The sequence below is a fragment of the Cladophialophora carrionii genome, assembly GCF_000365165.1.
Source record: "Cladophialophora carrionii CBS 160.54 unplaced genomic scaffold supercont1.9, whole genome shotgun sequence".
NCBI classification, from domain to species: domain Eukaryota; kingdom Fungi; phylum Ascomycota; class Eurotiomycetes; order Chaetothyriales; family Herpotrichiellaceae; genus Cladophialophora; species Cladophialophora carrionii.
The window spans coordinates 209,729-228,084 of NW_008481834.1; the positions used below are offsets into that span (position 1 = coordinate 209,729).

Here is an 18,356-nt window from a genome sequence, read left to right on the forward strand (position 1 = left end):
GATTGGACCAGCAGCTCGACCACCACTCCTTACACGACTACCACCAGCAAGTGGCAGGATTGGACCAGCAGCTCGACCACCACTCCATCCGCGTCTACCACCAGCAAATGGCAAGACTGGACCAGCAGCTCAACCACCACTCCTTACACGACCACTACCACTACCAGCAAGTGGCAGGACTGGACAAGCAGCTCGACCACCACTCCATACTCTTCTTCCACAACAGGATGGCACGACTGGACGTCCAGCAGCTCCAGCACAACCAGCAAATGGGTTGACTGGACCAGCTCTTCAACCTATGTCACACCTTCTCCTTCTTCCTCTCAGGGCTGGAACGATTGGCACCCAAGTTCCCCCGCTGCTCCGGCTCCTTCCCAGGGCTGGAACGACTGGCATCCATCGGCCCCAGCTCCTGCCCCTTCTCAAGGCTGGCATGACTGGTCCTCGTCGAGCACTTGCACTCCTGTCACGACCACGAGCACCTACACACAGCCCGCCAGTACCGTGTATGTGACTCAGTCCGCCACCACTGTCTATGTGACCCAGCCCGCCAGCACCATCACCAAGACACTGCCTCCTTCTACCGTGACACTGCCTGCCACCACCGTCTACGTCACCGAGACTGATGTCCAGGCCACGACCGTGACCAGTGCTTACCCCACCGGTACCGGCGTCTGGGGTGACTGGTCTTGGTCTGGCAAGGGTCCTCGCCCAACCCAGAGCGCAGGCTGGAACGATTGGAACCATTAGACAGTTCCGGTCAACCCAAGACATATGATGTATCTGGCAGATGATGGCCAGAGAGAGACAGAAGATTGCACGTCACCAGCATGTGAGGATGTGGAACCAGGGAGGGGATCTGACATTAACGAATTTGCATGCCTCGGGCATGGCAACGCACTTTGAAATGGGTAACAGTACCATCCTTAATGCCTATGGATGGTTGATGTTCTAATGCAGTATGACTTACCCAACGTCACTCCTTAAGAGTTAATGTCTAGTTAGATTGCATCGTGTAACTATCGCAGAATAGAATCAGAATCAGAAAGCTGAACCTTGAGTCCGCAGCTTCACGATCAGTAGGTATGTAAGAGAGTAGTGCCTCTTGATCTCAAAAGGGCGTGTCGCCTGCCTTGCCTGCGTGGCCTGCGTGGCATGCGTAAGGCTTTGCACGGCGACAAGCTCCGCGGGATATTGCTTGAGGCTGCTTCGTTCCCGGTTCTTACTGAACACGCAGTGGCACTCCCGACGAAGTATGATGTCGTTGAATAGCGTTGTAAGGTATTGGATAGCGTTGTTGGAACCGAGTGATGGACGGCGGCGGTCCCTTCACACAATCACCTTGCTGCATGTAATTACGCTCATCTTCACATAGTTTCCACTCTAGTTCTGCATTGACATCCTTTGGACACTTCTCCGTCCCCACTGATGGCGCTGCATGTACACTCCAAAGAGTTGTTCATAAATGAAGCAGCTTTCACGGACCAGCCAGCTACAGTAGCCTCCACGCCATTCTCTACACACCACACCCCCCCGCCATGGCTCAAAAGACTCCTGGAATAAACCGAGCCGTGCGATCATGCCAAGATTTCCACTCCCTCCCAAACTCCCGTTCCAGCATGATTTCCTCCTCCAGCACCCTCGTCCAAACAGCGAAGAGTAGGACTGAGAGACCCGCGGGCCCGAACACCCACTTTGCCAACCCACTTAAGCTGTCGTGCCGTCCAGGTGGAATCCAACAACTCATGACCCCGTCCGTTCGGCCCAAGAGCAGAGCATTCCCCAGCACGAGCGTCACGAGTCCCACGTAGCTGGGATGCTGGACGTAGGCATACACGCCCGTGGTGATCAGCCGGTCCGGCGCGCTGAGGAAGAAGGTGAAGTTCCGCCCCAGGGTCGCGTAGGGGACCAGCCGCAGCGGGATTCCGAGCACCAGGATCATCGCGAGCGGAATAATTGTTGGACTTGACCAGCTTAAGAGTTTGGTGTTAGGGCCATCATTCCCCCTCCTCCTCCTCCCCCACCCTTGAAGAAAGGCCGGCATGTCAGGATAGTACAGCGCGAGGAGTGCAGTGTGCAGGGATAGTAGGAATAGAGGGGCCATGGCTAGCTTTCCGAATAAACTGCTCGTTAGACCTAGCGAGGAGAGCGAATCTTCGGCTGCTGCTGCTGCTGCTGCTGGTGAGGGTTTCTGGTCTACAGCAGCAGCATCGGGTGGTGAGAGGGCGATGAATGTGCCAATGGTTGACGCCACGAGTGTAGCTGCAAAGGATGCTTGAGACAGGAAGGAGACGGGGACTGGCATTGTTCGTGGCCACGCCGTCAGATGCAGAAGCCGTTCGACTTGGCTAAGGCTTCCCCAGATGGGACTGTTCTCTTGTTGTGGTCGTGGAGTGGATTCAGTGGTGGTTTTGTACCGTAGCAAGGTAGGTAGTCGGGGAGGTTAAGGGTCTGGATACTCACTCCAATGGTGGAGCACTGCAGCTATGTACTGTAACCACTAGGCAGATGTACAGTGTAACTTCGACATCCTCCGACGGAGGTGGAAGTAATTTTCTGGTTTCAAGGTTCCTACATCGAGTATCTGATGTCCAATCTCAACATTCTCTCGTAGGATGCTTCATATGGTTTCACAATACAATTGTGGTATAGTCCTGGTACATTTGTATTGCGCGAAAGTTACTGCGCGAGAGTCATGACTAACCCGCGTACATACAGAGTACATACAAACCCTATCATAACTGTCATTAGAGCGGAACTATGCCCTCGCTATGCAGAACCTGCGCTTAAGCCTCTATACACTAATCTCTGCCGTAGGTTCCTTCCTCGTGATATTGAGCCCGAGGGCACTGTCAATACCCACATGAGCGGGGTAAATCCTCATGTCGCAACCTGAGAGCGACAATAGATACACCTGACACCGTTCTCCACATCACCAGCACCCACAGCCTTGCTGATTTTTGCCGATGTTTGCCAAGCGGGGGTATATCGCTTTCCTCAAACTGCGACGTCCAATCTTGGTTAGATCTGGTCGGATCTGGTTTAATCTGGCCAGATTTGGGCTGATTACCATGACCTGTCTGCCGATATCTGCCAAGCTCCATTTCTGAACGGCACTTTGATAGAAGTGCGACCTGCGCTTGACTTTTGGACGACGCTTTGATAGAATTGTGATCTGCCAAGCGGAGTAGGCGAGACGCCGTGCTGTGCTGTGCTGTGGTCCCGTAAGTGGATAGATGATGCGGTCCTTCAGAGCTGGCGATCCGAGCATCTATGCAGTCTGTGTGGGTGGCGTTGCGGCACGTGGTACACCGCCATAAGCCCTCATCACCTTGTGGCAGCTCGGAGAGACAGATTCCACATTCGGACTCGCCGGTATTCGAGGGGGAAGCACTCGAAGAGTGAGTTGGAAGTTGTGTGTCAATGCGACCACACCTAGACTGGGTCGAGGATGAAGAGGAAGATGTCGAAGGCGTGCGAGTGCTTCTGCGTACGGGTCCAGAGAAAGAGGAGTCGAGAAAGGGAGTTGTCCTAGTTTGAGAAGATGGCGCGGAGGGACCTGGACCTGGAAGTATCTCAGCTCGAGATGAAGCCGAGGAGGTAGCGGAAGTTGTCCTTGTTCGAGGTGATAAGGAGATGGTTGAAGGCATATGAACATTCCTCGACGAGCAATATGACGACCTCGACGGCGGTCTGGCGGAGCTGGGAGGGTGGGGAGATGGAGATGGAGATGGAGAGGCCTGACGTTGCTGTCTTCTCCTGGTCTCTTGTGACGATCGATCAATTAGAGTGTGACGTGTAGGGCGACAGTGATGGCTTGAAGAGTGGATTCGAAGTCGCTCCATGAGTTCATCAAATGGGAGAAATTCTTCAGTACCAATATCATCGAGACTGTTGAAATTATCGTCAGTTTCCTCATCGGCATAGTCGTCCGCATTAGCATCAGACTGAGAGTCGCTGTTCGAATCAAAATCTGATTCGGACTCGGATGCGGTGTCAGATGCGTCCTCCTCTGGCGCATATACAATTCTTCGTCTACCACTCCTGAGGGCATGGGCGATTTCTTCGATCGGCTCGCACATCTCCTGAGCCTGTGATTGGAGGCGACAGGACAGCTCTTCAAGCAGATCCTTGTCCAAAAAGTCGGAGAGGCTCCCAGGGAAAGACTGAGAAGAGGGAAGCGATCCCGATCCTGCACGACGCCGAGCCATGGTGCGATGAGGAGCAGTAGTGGATGTTCTTCGTGGTTCGACGTGTTCGAGTCGTCCTCTTCTCTTTTGGCGCCGTTCTGCCATGTACGCTGTCAACAGATCATACCGTTCCTGAGCTTTACGGTTGGCCTGATATTGGCGAGTCCGCGGGCAATAGAGCGAAATGCGTGGCGTCTTTCAGCTTCCCTTTCCTGCTCGTGGGAATGTTCTCTACGATCTTCAAAGCATTGAAAACGGCCATGAGACTGGCGACCGGAGCGTTCCGAGAATATTTCGGCACCAGAAACTCCACATGTTGGACTGCGTGTGCCATAGCCAATGCAAGTAGACTGTAAGAGGAGATTCTGAATGCCGAGCACTCGGAAGAGCTCTTTGTCGGTAGCCATGATGCGAAGGAACGAATGATAGCATGTCTGGTATGACTAGGCTAAGTTGTTTCCCGGTCGATTGCTGCTGGGAAATGGGACGGGTCAAGGAGAGTCCAAGACGACTTTATACTCACAGTAGCCCTCGGAAGCATGAGGTATACATACCAGTGCATCACGGGTTCCTCCAGGGGTGCAGTACTCAGCCACGGGCTTGGTTACCCTCGAGAATAGGGATTCGAGCGCAAGGTCAAAGAGAGCAAGGAGCAGACGTGCCCCAACTCACCCTTCCACGGTAGACACGAGTGCTGTAATTGGCTGGTCTCAGAGAGGTAATATTTTCTTTGTCCCCTCGTGGCCTGAGGGCATGCATAAATGTATGGCGCAGTGCAGGTGATGAAGAGACTAGTCGTGACCGTGGGTGAAGGAGCCCCTGAGCAAGGTATGCGAAACGCATAGGGTGTCAATAGCTCCATCTCCGTCTAAAAAGGCCCAAGCCCATATAGGGAAGCGTTACAGTCACAGGGACGGGCTGGGTCCTATATTATCTGAGATGTTCTGCTGGGTTAGCTAGTTCAAGTAATTAGTTGACTCACGCGAGGAATGGCATGGGTGGATGACCATCAAAAGACCAAAGCACGATCAATTACTGAGTGTCCCAGGCTGGCGCCTAGGCTCTGAGATAAGACTTGAAGTGTACGATGTGGTCTTTCGAAGGATGCCATTGTCATCAGGTTCGGCTTGGAGCGAGTTGAGATGTACAGAGTAGCTAGAGGGGCATAGTAAATGAGAAGACCATCAGAATTGACCATCAAGGCGAAGTTAGCTCAAGATCGTACGAGTCAACAGGAGATGAGGAGATGTAAAGAACTCTCCGGAGATTCTATTACAATCTCGACTGTGTAAAGGCTACAAATGCTGATTTGAACATGGCTTGAGGATGCGGTGATGTTGTGGTCAAGTCGAGATGAAGTTGGTTTAATTGGCACTTTGTGACTGGGAAGGTTAGCCGACGGTTGGCCAGACGGCGCCAAGAGGCTCCCAGGGCTGTTATAGACTGTAACCCCCTTGGTAAGATACCGTGTAGTTTAGGTAGGCCTCCGTACCAGTAACTATACCCATAGTCAGGTCTCTCCCCAGACGCCTCTGAATTCATCATGTCCTCCGAAAGAGTCACATCTTCAGTCCCACGCGAGCAGCTGACCAGGAGATCCTCGCGAGAAATCAATTGATACCTACGGGAACGGCAACACCACAGAAGTGCTGCGTCGTCTTAAGCTTGGGATAATGAGGCATTTAGCTACTGACGGAGACCCATTTCACTTGTTGTCGTAGTGCTAGATCGCTAGCCCCGTTCGCGACAGGCACGGCGATCGGCTCATACAGTCAACACGGGTCATCACGAAGGCGTGCCTCTGCCGGCGTGCATGGTATCTCCCTCCACCAATGCTGCTCGTCTACACCTTAACGAAGCAGAAAGCATGGTAGAATGCCACAGCTTCCCTCTCCTCCTGTGTCAGCTGTATGTCTCCGCCTTCATACCTCACGACACCCATGCGCACCGCCAACTGCATCATTTCGCGGTTCCCTTGCTCCTGATTCCAGATATCCAGGAATGGCTTTCTGTATCTTTGCTCCAGATTGTACTGCTCGGCAATTGCGCGGAAGGCTTCCCAGGGCACCACAAATTCAGGCACGTCCACGGCTTCGGCCATCCAGTAGGTGTATTTCCAGGAGAATGGAGGTCGAAAGGAACCGTCTGGCTGCAGGGGCCGTACAGGATCAATCGGAAACCGCACCTTGTAGATGGAGTTTCCCCATGACGGGCCCTCCTCGTCGGCTTCGCCATCTTCTTTCTCCTCAGAAGCGCCTTCCACGCCTCCGTTTGCTTCCAGCTTGTTGGCTGCCTTGTTCTTGAACCACTTCTGAATATTCTCGGTGCAGACATCGCTGTTGGGTACGACACCAATGAATCGACCGCCTTTCTTTAAGCTTCCGGCAACATTGCGGAGCATTGTTCGCACCTTTTCCTCGGATTCGAAGGAGTAGTGCATCGCAAACATGCAAGCCACAATGTCAAACCCGCCACCGCCCCAACGGCTCGGTTGCCCGTTGCCTGCATTCGGATCGATGCCGACTTCACGAACAATGCCAACGTCGCCGATCCATGCACCAAAACAGTCCTGTGCAAAGAAGCGTCCATCAAAGATCGGCCGCCGGCCTCGTCGCATTTGGTCATACCGGTCACGCGCCTGTTTGATGCTCGTTTCAGCAGGGTCAAGGCCCACGTACAACCCGACTTTTTGAGGAGCCAACTGCCACTTGCCCAGGTCACCTCCTTTCCCACACCCGATGTCCAGCACCAGGAGTGGCTTTTGCTCTGCAGGTTCCTTGGCTTCTTCGCCCCAACCGGCCTCCTCTTCTTCCTCTTTCTCCTCTGGACTGAATTTATGGATGAGGCATGACTTGATCCAATTGTTGAAGCTGCGCAGGCCTTTGATCTGAGACTCATTTTTCCGCCAGTCACGGCCTTTCTCTTTGACCCACTCAGGCCTCTGATTGTACCACTGATTCGAGACTTCTTGAACACCGCGGTTCGTCTGAGCGAGTAGTGCAGCTTGCTTTTGCTCTCTTTCGGCAGCAAGACGCTGTTGTTCGGCTAAAACATTCCGACCGCGACCTCGTGCTCCTCCGGGACGAATGACTTCAGGGGGAGGAGAGACACGGATGGGGGAGGGCGACCTGCGGCGTTCTCGAGGTGGGGAGCGACGTCGGTATGTCTCAGCCGGAGACCGCCGTGAAGGAGGCGATCTTGAGCGTCTATGGGAGGGCGCGTCTCTTCGGTCTTGTCTTCGCCGTTCCCCTGCCTCAGGTCGTCGGCTATAGGCGTCGGAGGCAGGACGTGATGTAGAGGCCTCGTCTTCTCTCGTTTTACGGGGGATTCGGGGAAGGTCCGCTGGCGTTCGGGGCTTGGTCTTTTCTCCCTGATCTGCATTCGTAGCTGGCTTGGACGTGCCTCTCAGAGGGGAGGTAGGAGCACGGGATTCTTCCGATAATTCATCTTTCCTTGTCCCAGAATCTTTCTCCTCGCCGTCTAACGACTGTGACCTTTTTCGCTTTCGAGGTTGTTCTGACATGATTTGCTCCGAGTCTGGCGGTGATCTCTTTGATCGTGTGTTCTTCTCTTCCGGAAAACTGTCCTTCACCTCGCCGTCTCCTGACTCTGAGCGTCCCCGCTTTCGGGGGGGTTCCTTTGTTTCTTTCCCTGTCGTCGGACTTGCAGCGACCGCCGCTTCAGCCTTGTGTTCCTCCTCAGGATCTTCTGCGATGGCGTCTTCAGCTAGAGCATCCGGCAGCTCTTTGAAAGTGTCTCTGGCCGGATCATAGGCAAGGGATGAGCGTCGTCTCTTTGGCGGTGCTGGGTTGCGAGTCGAATCGGACATGTTCAGCATGACGCTGGAAACAAGACACTGAGCACCTGATACCAGTGTCTCAGGGTGCGGATTTGCAGTATTCAGCCAGTATTCAGCATCCGCATCTGCTTCTGATGTGAGAATCTTAGAACTATGGAAACATTGCAAGTCCGCAACCGCACGAGCATAGAGTTTACGGGGTGCGCAACGGCGGAGTAGTGATCCAGTCGCGGCTCTATACGGTGGATTATTGATTGCTTTAAACGGATGTCACTGAGATGGCACAATGGACACGGATTGACACAGACGGACAGGCCTGTTCACTTTACTTGTTATTTGACTTGACGCTCTCAAGCCATCGATCCATATCCACTGACATGTTTCCATACCTAGGCCACGTCTATTTTGTCGACTCACGAATTTCCCGAGCTTCTTCCTGTCCAGCCTGTGATTCGATCTCGTCATCATCCTTCGAGGGCAGGTGGTCCACTGTGCCGAACACAACTTCCATCTCTTCCAGACTTTTACCGGTGGTCTCCTTGAGCACGAAGTAGCTGTAAACAATGATTGCGTAGTTGAATATGGCAAACATGAGGAACGTCCTCCATCCGATATTGTCAATGGCATGGGGTGTAATTTGGCTCATCACGAAGTTGAACAGCCACTGGCTCGCGGCCCCAGTCGCCACACCGATCTCTCTAATTCGGTTGGGGAAGATCTCGCCAATGTAGAGCCAGGGCAGGGGCCCCCAGGACATGTTGAACGCAAATGCTTCCAGGTACACCATCGCAATACCGGCCGCTCCTGAAGAGGTGATTCCCGTGGCAGAGGGGCTCGGCGGGTGCGTAGCAACGATGAGGGCTATCATGAGCATGAAGCTCCCCATAGCGAACGCGCCCGCCATGAATGGTATCTTGCGCCCATATCTCTCCACGAAGAAGGTGATAAATAACGCGACGCCAGCCATCTTGACCAGACCGAAAAAGCCGGTGATGAACAGCGTTTTGTTGCCAGCTCCAATTGTGGCGAAGATCTGAGGTGCGTAATATGCGAGCGAGGTATTGCCGGTGAGCTGTTGTGCAAGCTGAATGGTGATTGCAATGAACATTCGGTATCTGTTCGATGGCAGAAGTAGTTCTTTCCAGGTGACGCCCTCGGATTCGCGAATCTCCAATTCGACGCCAGCGAGGATTTCCCGGAATTCAGCTCGGATTTCTGGACTATCGACGCCACCGCGGACCCAGAGGAGGGAGGCGTAGGCTTCTTCATTGCGGCCTTTCTTTGCTAGCCATCTTGTCGATTCCTTGACCAAAACCATGCCCAGTCCGAGCAAACCTCCAGGCACTAGCTGGAGCCCGATGGGAACCTGCCACTGGGTAGACGAAGTCTCGGAAATGCCCTTTTGAGCGGCATAGTCCACCCAGTAGCTGATGCAAACACCCGTCGCGAAGAACAGCTGGAAGCAAGAGCCGAGCTTGCCTCTAATCTCTTTTGGAGCCATCTCAGCAGAGAAGATGGGCACGAGCACCGTGGCGGCGCCGGTGCCTAATCCACTGATCACGCGGCCCGCATAGAAGAGGCCAAGCGAGTGGCTGTTGACAATCTGCAAGATGCATCCAATGCAAAAGACGACCGAGGAAATGACAAACGCCCATCGTCGGCCGAGCCAGGCCGTCAGCGGCCAGATGAAGAAACAGCCGAAGAAGGCACCTCCTTGGAGAATGGACACGCAGTTTGAGTTGACTTGAGTCTTCTCAGCCTTGGTATAGCGGAAATCGTTTTGGAATGACGGCAGGGTCAAGACACCCCCAACGATACCAGTGTCGTAGGCGAAGAGGAAGGAACCGATACAGCAGAGAGCGACGACGTAGCAAGCTCGAAACGTGCCGAGTGCTTTGCCCATCTTGATATCCTGGGCGGTACTGGTTGTGGGAGATTCTGAAGGCTCGCCTTGCTGCAAAAGTCGATATCCAGTGGCAGAGGATGAAGAGGCCATGGCAGACTTTATGACTTACGCATGGAAGGACCACAATGTCACCTTGAAGGGAAGTTCGGTCGAGAAGCTACCGGACTTCGGTGCCAGGGGACCCGTCCAAGCTACAGGAAGCAGGAAATGGTCAAATTGAACGGTTCATACCATGACTGCGGGGCGACAGAGTCCGGATGGATCGATTATAACCGGTATCAACAGTGTAGATCCCACCACCGAGTCCTTCTACCAGGCGGGCGGGATGTAAGCCAGCCAGTAGAGAGAAGGATAAGCCGCGGCAGCGTCAAGCAAGGCTGAAATCGGCTACGACGCGACAAGCATTATGGCTTCAATGAAGACGCATGTGGTGGATAGGCGAGCAAGAGAGTTGCAGATGATGAACCGGCGGAAGTATGACACGATCACGCCATCAAGGCTTGCCAGTTTCGGGCATTTGGTGGTGTTTCGGGGCCGGCTTCGTTGATTTCGTGACTGTGGTCCTTGTCTCGCGCCGCGAAAGCTTGTCGAGGCCCGATCACACGGCGACGAACCTCCCCTTTGGTACGAGCACGTGTAGACCAGATGAGCCCAAGAATCGAGTCTGATGTCAACAGGGCGAACATGAGACTAATACCCCAAATTCTAGATTGGCTTAGTTCAGAGCAGGACTGAGTTGGGGTGCCTCGGTGCCACTGGTGCCCTCCAACTTCAAGGAGGCCAGTCAGGGCTGTTAGGGCTGCCTAGGGCTTTGAACAGACCCTCCCCGCAACCCCCGGAAATAATTGCTTAACAAAGTAGGTGATTAGTTAAAAGGCACCGTGGCAGCGTGCTGGGTCCTAGGTGTAGGCAGCACGTCTGGCACCGTCAGCTGCAACTCTCCCACGCCGTCCGGTGTCGGAGCATGTGGGATGTGTGCCCCTCTCAGCCCTCTCACGTGCCCACTCAAAAGGACTTGCAGATCACATCTCGCTGTAAGATTGCGCCGATGTCGACGGTAGCACATCTGATACAGTACATGCTCACCCCTCCGTGTCGATTTTTCTACTGTTGGCATCTTTGCTTTCACGAATTTCTGCTCTTGTAGGGCTGTCTCTCCTCAGACGTGCACAATGGCAGCTCGACGCCCCAACTTTCTCATCATCGTGGCCGATGACATGGGATTTTCGGATGCAGGATGCTTTGGTTCAGAAATTCGCACGCCAAACCTTGACAAGCTTGCCAAAGATGGCATCCGACTCACTGGCTTCCACGCCGCAGCGGCGTGCTCCCCGACTAGGGCAATGATCCTGACGGGTACAGACCACCACATCGCAGGCTTGGGCAATCTGATCGAATGGACCGATTTCTCAGGACAAAACTTCCCCAAAGGGAGCAAATACTCGACGGCTCCCCAGAGAGGTATGCCAGGCTATGAAGGCTACTTGAACGCTCGTGTGGCCGCACTCCCTGAGATTCTGAAAGGGGGAGGGTATCACACTGTCATGAGTGGGAAGTGGCATCTAGGCCTCACAAAGGAACGAAGTCCGCAAGCTCGTGGGTTTGACCGGAGTCTGGCGCTCCTGCCTGCATGCTCAAACCACTATGACTGGAGACCTGAGGCAGATTTCCCAAAGTTTCTTGAAAAGAGCGTCATTGCGCTGCACATGGAGGACGACCACTATGTCAAGGACCTCCCCGAGGGATGGTACTCGAGCGATGGATATGGCAAGAGGATGCTGAGGTATATGAAGGAATGGAAAGAAGATGACGAGCTCTCGAAGAAGCCCTTCTTTGCGTATTATCCTTTTTCTGCCCCGCATTGGCCTTTACAAGCGCCCAAGGAGTACATCGATCATTATCGAGGTGTCTACAAAGACGGACCGGAGGCACTACGTCAGGCACGACTGAAGAGGCTGATCGAGCTTGGAATGATACCTGAGGACGTCAGACCGCATCCAGTTGTGGCTGACGAAGTCCCCGGGTGGGACGAAATGGATGACTTCCACAAGAAGGCCTCCTCCACTTCAATGGAGGCGTATGCAGGAATGATCGAATGCCTAGACTATAACATAGGTCGAGTCACCGACTACCTAGAATCTATCGGCGAGCTGGACAACACATATATCATGTTCTTTTCTGACAACGGTGCCGAAGGAGCTGCATACGAGGCGTATCCCATGGTCGCGGGCGAGCTCATGGAGCATATTGGAAAGTACTACAACAACTCCCTTGAAAACATTGGCAACAAGGACAGTTTCGTCTGGTACGGTCCACGTTGGGCTCAAGCGGCCACCGCCCCTAGCAGGCTGTACAAAGCATATACAACAGAGGGAGGGGTCCGAGTGCCCTGTATCATCCGCTATCCAAAGTTGCACAAAGGGAGGGAAGGGGAGATCACCGAGACATTCGCAACAGTGATGGATATCGCACCAACGCTGCTTTCGCTCGCCGGGATCGAACACCCTGCCCCCGAATGGAATGGGCGACAGGTCGTGCCCATGCGTGGCAAAGATATGACCCCCTGGCTGAGTGGGAAGCAAGACTTGGTGCATGATCCAGGCGAGGCCTTTGGCTGGGAGCTTTGTGGCCGAGCCGCAATCCGCAAAGGACAATGGAAGGCCGACTTCATCCCATTCCCCAAAGGCACATCTGCATGGCAGCTCTATGACCTGTCGAAAGATCCCGGCGAGACAGAGGATCTCGCTGATAAGCACCCAGATATTCTCAAGGAGTTGCTGGATCTATGGGAAGTATACTGTGAAGAGACCGGGGTTGTACCTCTGCAACCAGAGCTAGGTGCCCGGTTTCATGAGGCAGTCGAGGCACAGATGAAGGAAGGCGAATGGATTGAATATGAGTATTGGAAGCCCGGTGCCTTGGAGGAGAGAAGGAGACAAGAATTTGTCAGGGATATCGCGAAGGTGAGCGACCCGAGGCTCAAGGAGGCCGCGGGTGGACAGCCTGTCAATGTCGTGGAGGCATGAGGTGTGGACCGCTGCTTCAGTCGCTGTGCAAAAATGAGCTGGCACGAGATGCTCCCAACGTAGAGGTGTAGATGAAGTTTCAGTGACGACCATGCTCCTCTATGGTGTAGCGCTGTATATATCCGTTGGCTCTTGATCAGCGATGACTGGGTGACTGTAGTTGATGGAACTGTCATGACGATAGCAACATGGCAAAAGCCCAGATGTGACCATGTCAGCTTTTCCAGATCTCGCACTCCGTCAGAAACCAGAAATCAGAATACTGCGTCGCCTCCTTCGTGAATTGCGACTTGCCCGTCCGGCATTGGCCTCTCAGGTCAGCTTGCTTAAGCTCATGTCACTGACACCCGACTGACTGACACACGAACCACCTCGAATGACTGTCAGCTCAAGCTCAAGTCACTGATGCACCAACGATCTCGAATGAATTCCAGCTTCAAGGTACAGCGCTATCCCCATCGATGCCCCTGGCTTTGCCACTTCCAGATCCAGCCCCATGGCACAGACTAAGATTATCAACACCGGGCTGAGCCCTGAACGGCTTCCCATCCCGGACGAGGTCCAATAAGCACTAGACAGAACGGCATGTGTACTGTATCACTCTCATGTCACCTTTCGGCTCTTCACATATCGACAAGTGAATGAACTCGGGGTTCGACGTCCATATAACGAATAAGTGTTCGTGTCAGTCCAGAGTACATACCTACATCAAGACCAAGCTCTCACACTGTTCCCTCATACCGCACTGGGTGTACAAACAGTCGGACCCTCAATCTCAGGTCATATCTTTCCTTCCTCGGCCATATCCCAGGCATCAGATTGGATCGGATCAGATCGACACAATGCCTGCCACAAAGAGACCCTCTCTCTTCTCGCACTTAGCTTCCAGTGACGCTGCGTCTATCAAATCAAAGTCCTCGGTGAACTCGCTCCAGCCACTGCTCCAAAAGGCCAGACAGAAAGTCACGCGTGATGGACGCGTCAAGAACGACAAATCCGTCAACTTCAACATCAGCTATCCTCATAGCACCGCTGGCGCCGGGGTTGCCGCGAGCACAGAGACCTGAGATGGTTGTCAAGTCTGATCGTTGAAGTGGAGTTCATGCGACGTCGGTTTCGATCCACCATTTGACTTCTGGTATGAAAGCGCTGTCAATAGATGCGATCACCAATTTGACACCGTCGACCTACCGGCTACCTCATACCAAGCGCGATCCCAACAGTCCGTCAGATTGGCTACAGTCAGCTGCGCAGAAGCGGGCATGCAACAGTGAGGTGAAAACGACGGCTTCACGTCTATTTTCCCGCACGGTACGGAGTACACGACCTAGAGTTCATTTGCCGTCCAACAAGTCACCTGCCAATCACTCGAAAGTCTCAAGCCTACGAATTCCGACAGGTATCTGCGTACCTCGTACCATCCTTCCAGAGTGGCATATTTTGACCTTTTCTGTTGTGGGGATCAAAAAGGGCAGCCGAAACAACACGGGCGTAGGCGGGCGAGGACGAGCGGGCAGGCAGGACGGCACAGAGCCAGACGAGCATGGCTCCCAAGAATACGTGCCTGGAATCTATCAAGCGTGCATACACCGATGAGGTGCTGTAGCGACTCAGGCGTCGAGGTCGCCAACTCCGCCCAAACAACAGTGCCCGTGTCGCAAGCTGTGATCTGTCTACAGGACTGGGGTGACGAGGATTGGAAATGCCGGCCTCGTACAATGGGAGAGTCATAACCTGGTGCGAAAACTCGTGCTCTCTCAGTCATTGCATTTATGTTCAGTTGTGCCCATCGGCATAGTCCACTCGCGAGTCGCCGTGACCGCGCGACATCGACACAGACCGAATAGGTTTCATGCCCAACCCATCCATTGCGTGAAACTCTGATGCAAGTTGTACTGCACAGAGAGTGGCATCGTCTTTCGATCTCTGTTCACGGACATGCTGGCTGGGCTCCTCGGTTCAAACACCTTCTGCCGCCCAGGTCTCTCTCGCCCTTGTGTCTCCCTCAGACCAGCTTCGTAACCAACTTCCCAGTATTCCCTCCGTCAAACAACTTCAGCCATGTCCTTGGCACATCCTCGAACTTGGTGTCGACGACCTGCTCGCTCTCCTCGTTGCTGATCTTCAATTTGCCTTCCTTCAGCGCTTGCGTGAACAGTCTGATCGTTTCAGGGAACGTGTCCGCGAAGTCCACGACGATGAAGCCCCGGATCGACAGGCGCATGGCGATGACTTGGAAGTAATCTGCATGGTTGGGCCACGTTAGTTCGTCGGCGACTCCCCTTGACAACCAACTCCGGCCCAGGATGACATATGACATGGTTCTACCGTGGACGTAGGCAAAAGGGGAGATACACAGCATTGCATTGCAGGGACACTCTTCTTACTTTTGAGCACCGTGGGCTTCATCCCATTATACCCGGCAATAAGGCCGCACTGGACTACGACGCCATTCTGCTTGAGCCTGGAGAGCATCAAGTCGAGGATCGAACCCTGGGCGGCAAAAAGGACGTTAGCAAACCGTATCGCCTGGGGGGATTTTCTCAGGCAGATTCTTTTCGTCGTCGTCTGGGTCGAAGGAAAAAAACTTACTCCCACGTTATCGAAATAGACGTCCACGAAGCCGTCGGTGGCCTTGGTCAGGTCTTGCTCGAAACTCGCACTCTTGTAGTTGAAACACTTGTCCGCGCCGAGGCTCTCAACCCAGCGGCATTTGTCGTCCGAACCGGCGATGCCGATGACTTCGGATGCGCCAACGATCTGTATCATTTTGCAACCAAGTCAGAGCGCGCATAAGAAACAGAACAGCCACAGGGAACCCTACATTCTTGGCGATCTGAACGGCCATGCTGCCAGTCGCTCCCGCGGCGCCAGACACGACGATGCGCTGACCCTTCTTCGCCTCGCCGACGGTGACGAGGCCGTAATACGCCGTCAAGCCGGGCCCGCCGAACGCGCCCAGGTAATGCGTCAGACTCAGGCCGTTGGGGAGCGGTTGCCGCGGACTGCACTCGGAGGCATCCAGCACGGCGTACTCGGTCCACCCTAGGGAGGCCTGGACGATCGTCCCCCTGGGCAGCTTGTCCGCCTTGGACTCGACCACTTCGGCCAGACCGCGCGCCATCATCGGGTCTCCCAGCTTGACCGGGGCGGTGTAATGTCTCTCTTCTTTGATGGAAGCATCGATGGCTGGCCTTTGCGCTGGATCGTTCGAGAAGAAAAGCGACTTGACCAACACTTGGCCTGCTCCCAATGCTGGGAGAGGTCGGTCGATGAGCTTGAAAGTCGCACCGGGGTCGTTGCTGTCAAATGTTGGGACGTCCTCGGGGTGGTTGGCTACGATCCACGTGCGGGTTGACGACGGAGCGGACGCCATCATGAAGCTCGGTCAAGTGCTGATCAGATACGTTTGTAAACCGAATGTGTTGTGGTCACATCAATGTAGGGATACCCTATCCGCACAGTTATCAATTTCGAACGAGGAGAAGTATTGGCCAACAAAGAGGTAATGATACCCGCTCTCTGGCGTCGAATATCAACAGACTCACGCTCGGGCCGATAGATGAGCCGATGCCTTGGTTAATGAGCTCTCTGGTGTTTCCGAGGCAGGGTAGATGAGTGCTGCAACGCTTGCTTTCCACTTAAATAGCAGTAAGCACTCAAGGCAATCCGCCGGCAATATATCAGGCATATGACATGAGGAAGACAGTATCCGGGAATACGTTTGCCATATGACAATAGAAACCGAGGTAAGTGAAAGCCGCTTCATCTATAGAATCTGCACTGATTGGCGGACGACGCTATCCTTCGCAAACTCAAGCTTTCTTGAATAGAACGTGTGGGTTCAGATTGGCGAGAGCACATCCGCATTTGTCAGCTGGTCTTTCTGGACTCGTTCATGCTGGTCGCTATAGAGGGAAGTGACCGCCTGTCTTGATGAGACTCATGCTTATGAAATCCTGCTGCGAAGATACAGATCCGCCGGAAGTTGTAGACTTCCCGCAGACCGTACGGTAGGGCCGTAATCCATAACCTGAGGCCAGCCTGCTCCTCTTGTGCCACGACTGACAGAGCCAGCTCGAAAATGCATATCGCTTAGCGACGACGCCGCTAGGCGCTCGATGTCGTTCAATGTCCCTCATCATGCAGTTCGTCTCCGGCGTTCCCAAGGAAGCTGATGCAGTGGAGGTACAGAAAAACACGGCATTGTACTCGCACAAACAGGTGGCAGTGTGTGGAGTGAAGTGAAGTACACCTGAGGTAGTCTTCAGCGTCACAGTTCGACCAGCTTCAGCCATACAGTCCGTCCCATTCTTCCTCTTCATCCTCTGGTGCGGCGTTCTTCTTGATCTCTTCCAGGTGCTTTTTCTTGCGGTCTCTTTCTCTTTGAGCCAGGTCGATCCGGTCGAGAGGGCATGTGCCATTGACCAGGAGCCAAGGTCGGATGCATTCGAGGTCAAAGATGTGACTCTGATGACATGGCAAGCGCACCAGAAGCGGGTGAGCGTCCTCGACAAATGCGTTACCGCAGATGGGGCAATCGGCATCGTTCTTGACCTTCTTAATGTTCACTCGCTCCAATGCTGCGATGTATTCCTCGTCCACGCCTTTTACCTCTCGGGGAGGACGTTCAGCGGTCTCCATCAGGTTCTCTATCATGCTCTCAAGCAAGTCGGAGTCGGCATTATCATTTATTCTCAGCATGACCTGAAACGCTTCCGCAAGCGAGCGAAAGACAGCAGACACATCGGCCGGCACAGGCACTGCTCCCTCCCGAGCTCGTTCTTCCGGGCGATCAGGCGTGACTTCGGAGAGGAGACTCAGGAACGAGGACAGATCAGGTCTTCGGGGTTGGCTCCCAGAGCGATTGGGTGGATCGGAAGCATGTTCAGCTACACATTGTCAACGTAGATGCCCATGCGGCTGTCATCTGATCTTACTCTCATAGCTAGACATGGCGAGTCACCCAGGAACAAGGACTGGCAGGATAAGCGCACAAATGTCCTAAGAAGCTGGACGGACACTTGGAGGGGAAATAAATAGGCGAAGCGCGGCCAGGCGCGACTTGATGGCGTATGTAGCACTCAGCTCGCCCGCTTGGTGGGGTTCTTACAGACGAAGATTAGTGAATTACCGCTTGTGACCACGTTCAAACAGGCTGAAGCTGGGGCGATAGTGGTGAAGATGTGTGAAGACTGAGCATCCTGCTGCACATCCGACCGTGACTGTGACACACTCTTGACGCTGGTCGTGTAGTTCGGAGAGGCGAGGAGGTTCGGAGAAAGAAAGCGCCACCATTTCGCGCCGGATCATCAGCCACTCATCGCGCTGTGTCTGAGCTCAACCACCTCTTCCTATCAATACTCAGTTGGTACGCAACGACGACGACGATGAGTTGACGAAACCAACCCGCCAGTCAACCAAGGCGTCTCGCA

At 53.9% G+C, this 18,356-nt stretch overlaps 6 protein-coding genes across 6 annotated transcripts; 1 reads left to right on the forward strand and 5 right to left on the reverse strand.

The window, feature by feature from the left end:
• Window positions 1–1,543: 1,543 nt before the first annotated feature.
• Window positions 1,544–2,305, reverse strand: G647_09163 (uncharacterized protein; the record flags this gene model as incomplete). Its single annotated transcript, XM_008733468.1, has 1 exon — window positions 1,544–2,305. The coding sequence occupies one exon, from the start codon at window positions 2,303–2,305 to the stop codon at window positions 1,544–1,546; it is 762 nt and encodes a 253-aa protein (XP_008731690.1).
• Window positions 2,306–6,033: 3,728 nt separating this feature from the next.
• Window positions 6,034–8,019, reverse strand: G647_09164 (uncharacterized protein; the record flags this gene model as incomplete). The annotated part of the gene is made up of 2 exons (XM_008733469.1): window positions 6,034–7,556; window positions 7,617–8,019. The coding sequence occupies 2 exons, from the start codon at window positions 8,017–8,019 to the stop codon at window positions 6,034–6,036; spliced, it is 1,926 nt and encodes a 641-aa protein (XP_008731691.1).
• A 370-nt stretch (window positions 8,020–8,389) lies between these two features.
• Window positions 8,390–9,985, reverse strand: G647_09165 (uncharacterized protein; the record flags this gene model as incomplete). Its single annotated transcript, XM_008733470.1, has 1 exon — window positions 8,390–9,985. The coding sequence occupies one exon, from the start codon at window positions 9,983–9,985 to the stop codon at window positions 8,390–8,392; it is 1,596 nt and encodes a 531-aa protein (XP_008731692.1).
• A 1,082-nt stretch (window positions 9,986–11,067) lies between these two features.
• Window positions 11,068–12,921, forward strand: G647_09166 (uncharacterized protein; the record flags this gene model as incomplete). Its single annotated transcript, XM_008733471.1, has 1 exon — window positions 11,068–12,921. The coding sequence occupies one exon, from the start codon at window positions 11,068–11,070 to the stop codon at window positions 12,919–12,921; it is 1,854 nt and encodes a 617-aa protein (XP_008731693.1).
• A 2,005-nt stretch (window positions 12,922–14,926) lies between these two features.
• G647_09167 (uncharacterized protein) lies at window positions 14,927–16,297 on the reverse strand (the record flags this gene model as incomplete). Its single annotated transcript, XM_008733472.1, has 4 exons — window positions 14,927–15,165; window positions 15,309–15,414; window positions 15,514–15,681; window positions 15,746–16,297. 4 exons carry the CDS (start codon window positions 16,295–16,297, stop codon window positions 14,927–14,929), a joined length of 1,065 nt encoding a protein of 354 aa, XP_008731694.1.
• Window positions 16,298–17,211: 914 nt separating this feature from the next.
• Window positions 17,212–17,877, reverse strand: G647_09168 (uncharacterized protein; the record flags this gene model as incomplete). Its single annotated transcript, XM_008733473.1, has 2 exons — window positions 17,212–17,813; window positions 17,862–17,877. 2 exons carry the CDS (start codon window positions 17,875–17,877, stop codon window positions 17,212–17,214), a joined length of 618 nt encoding a protein of 205 aa, XP_008731695.1.
• Window positions 17,878–18,356: the final 479 nt, after the last annotated feature.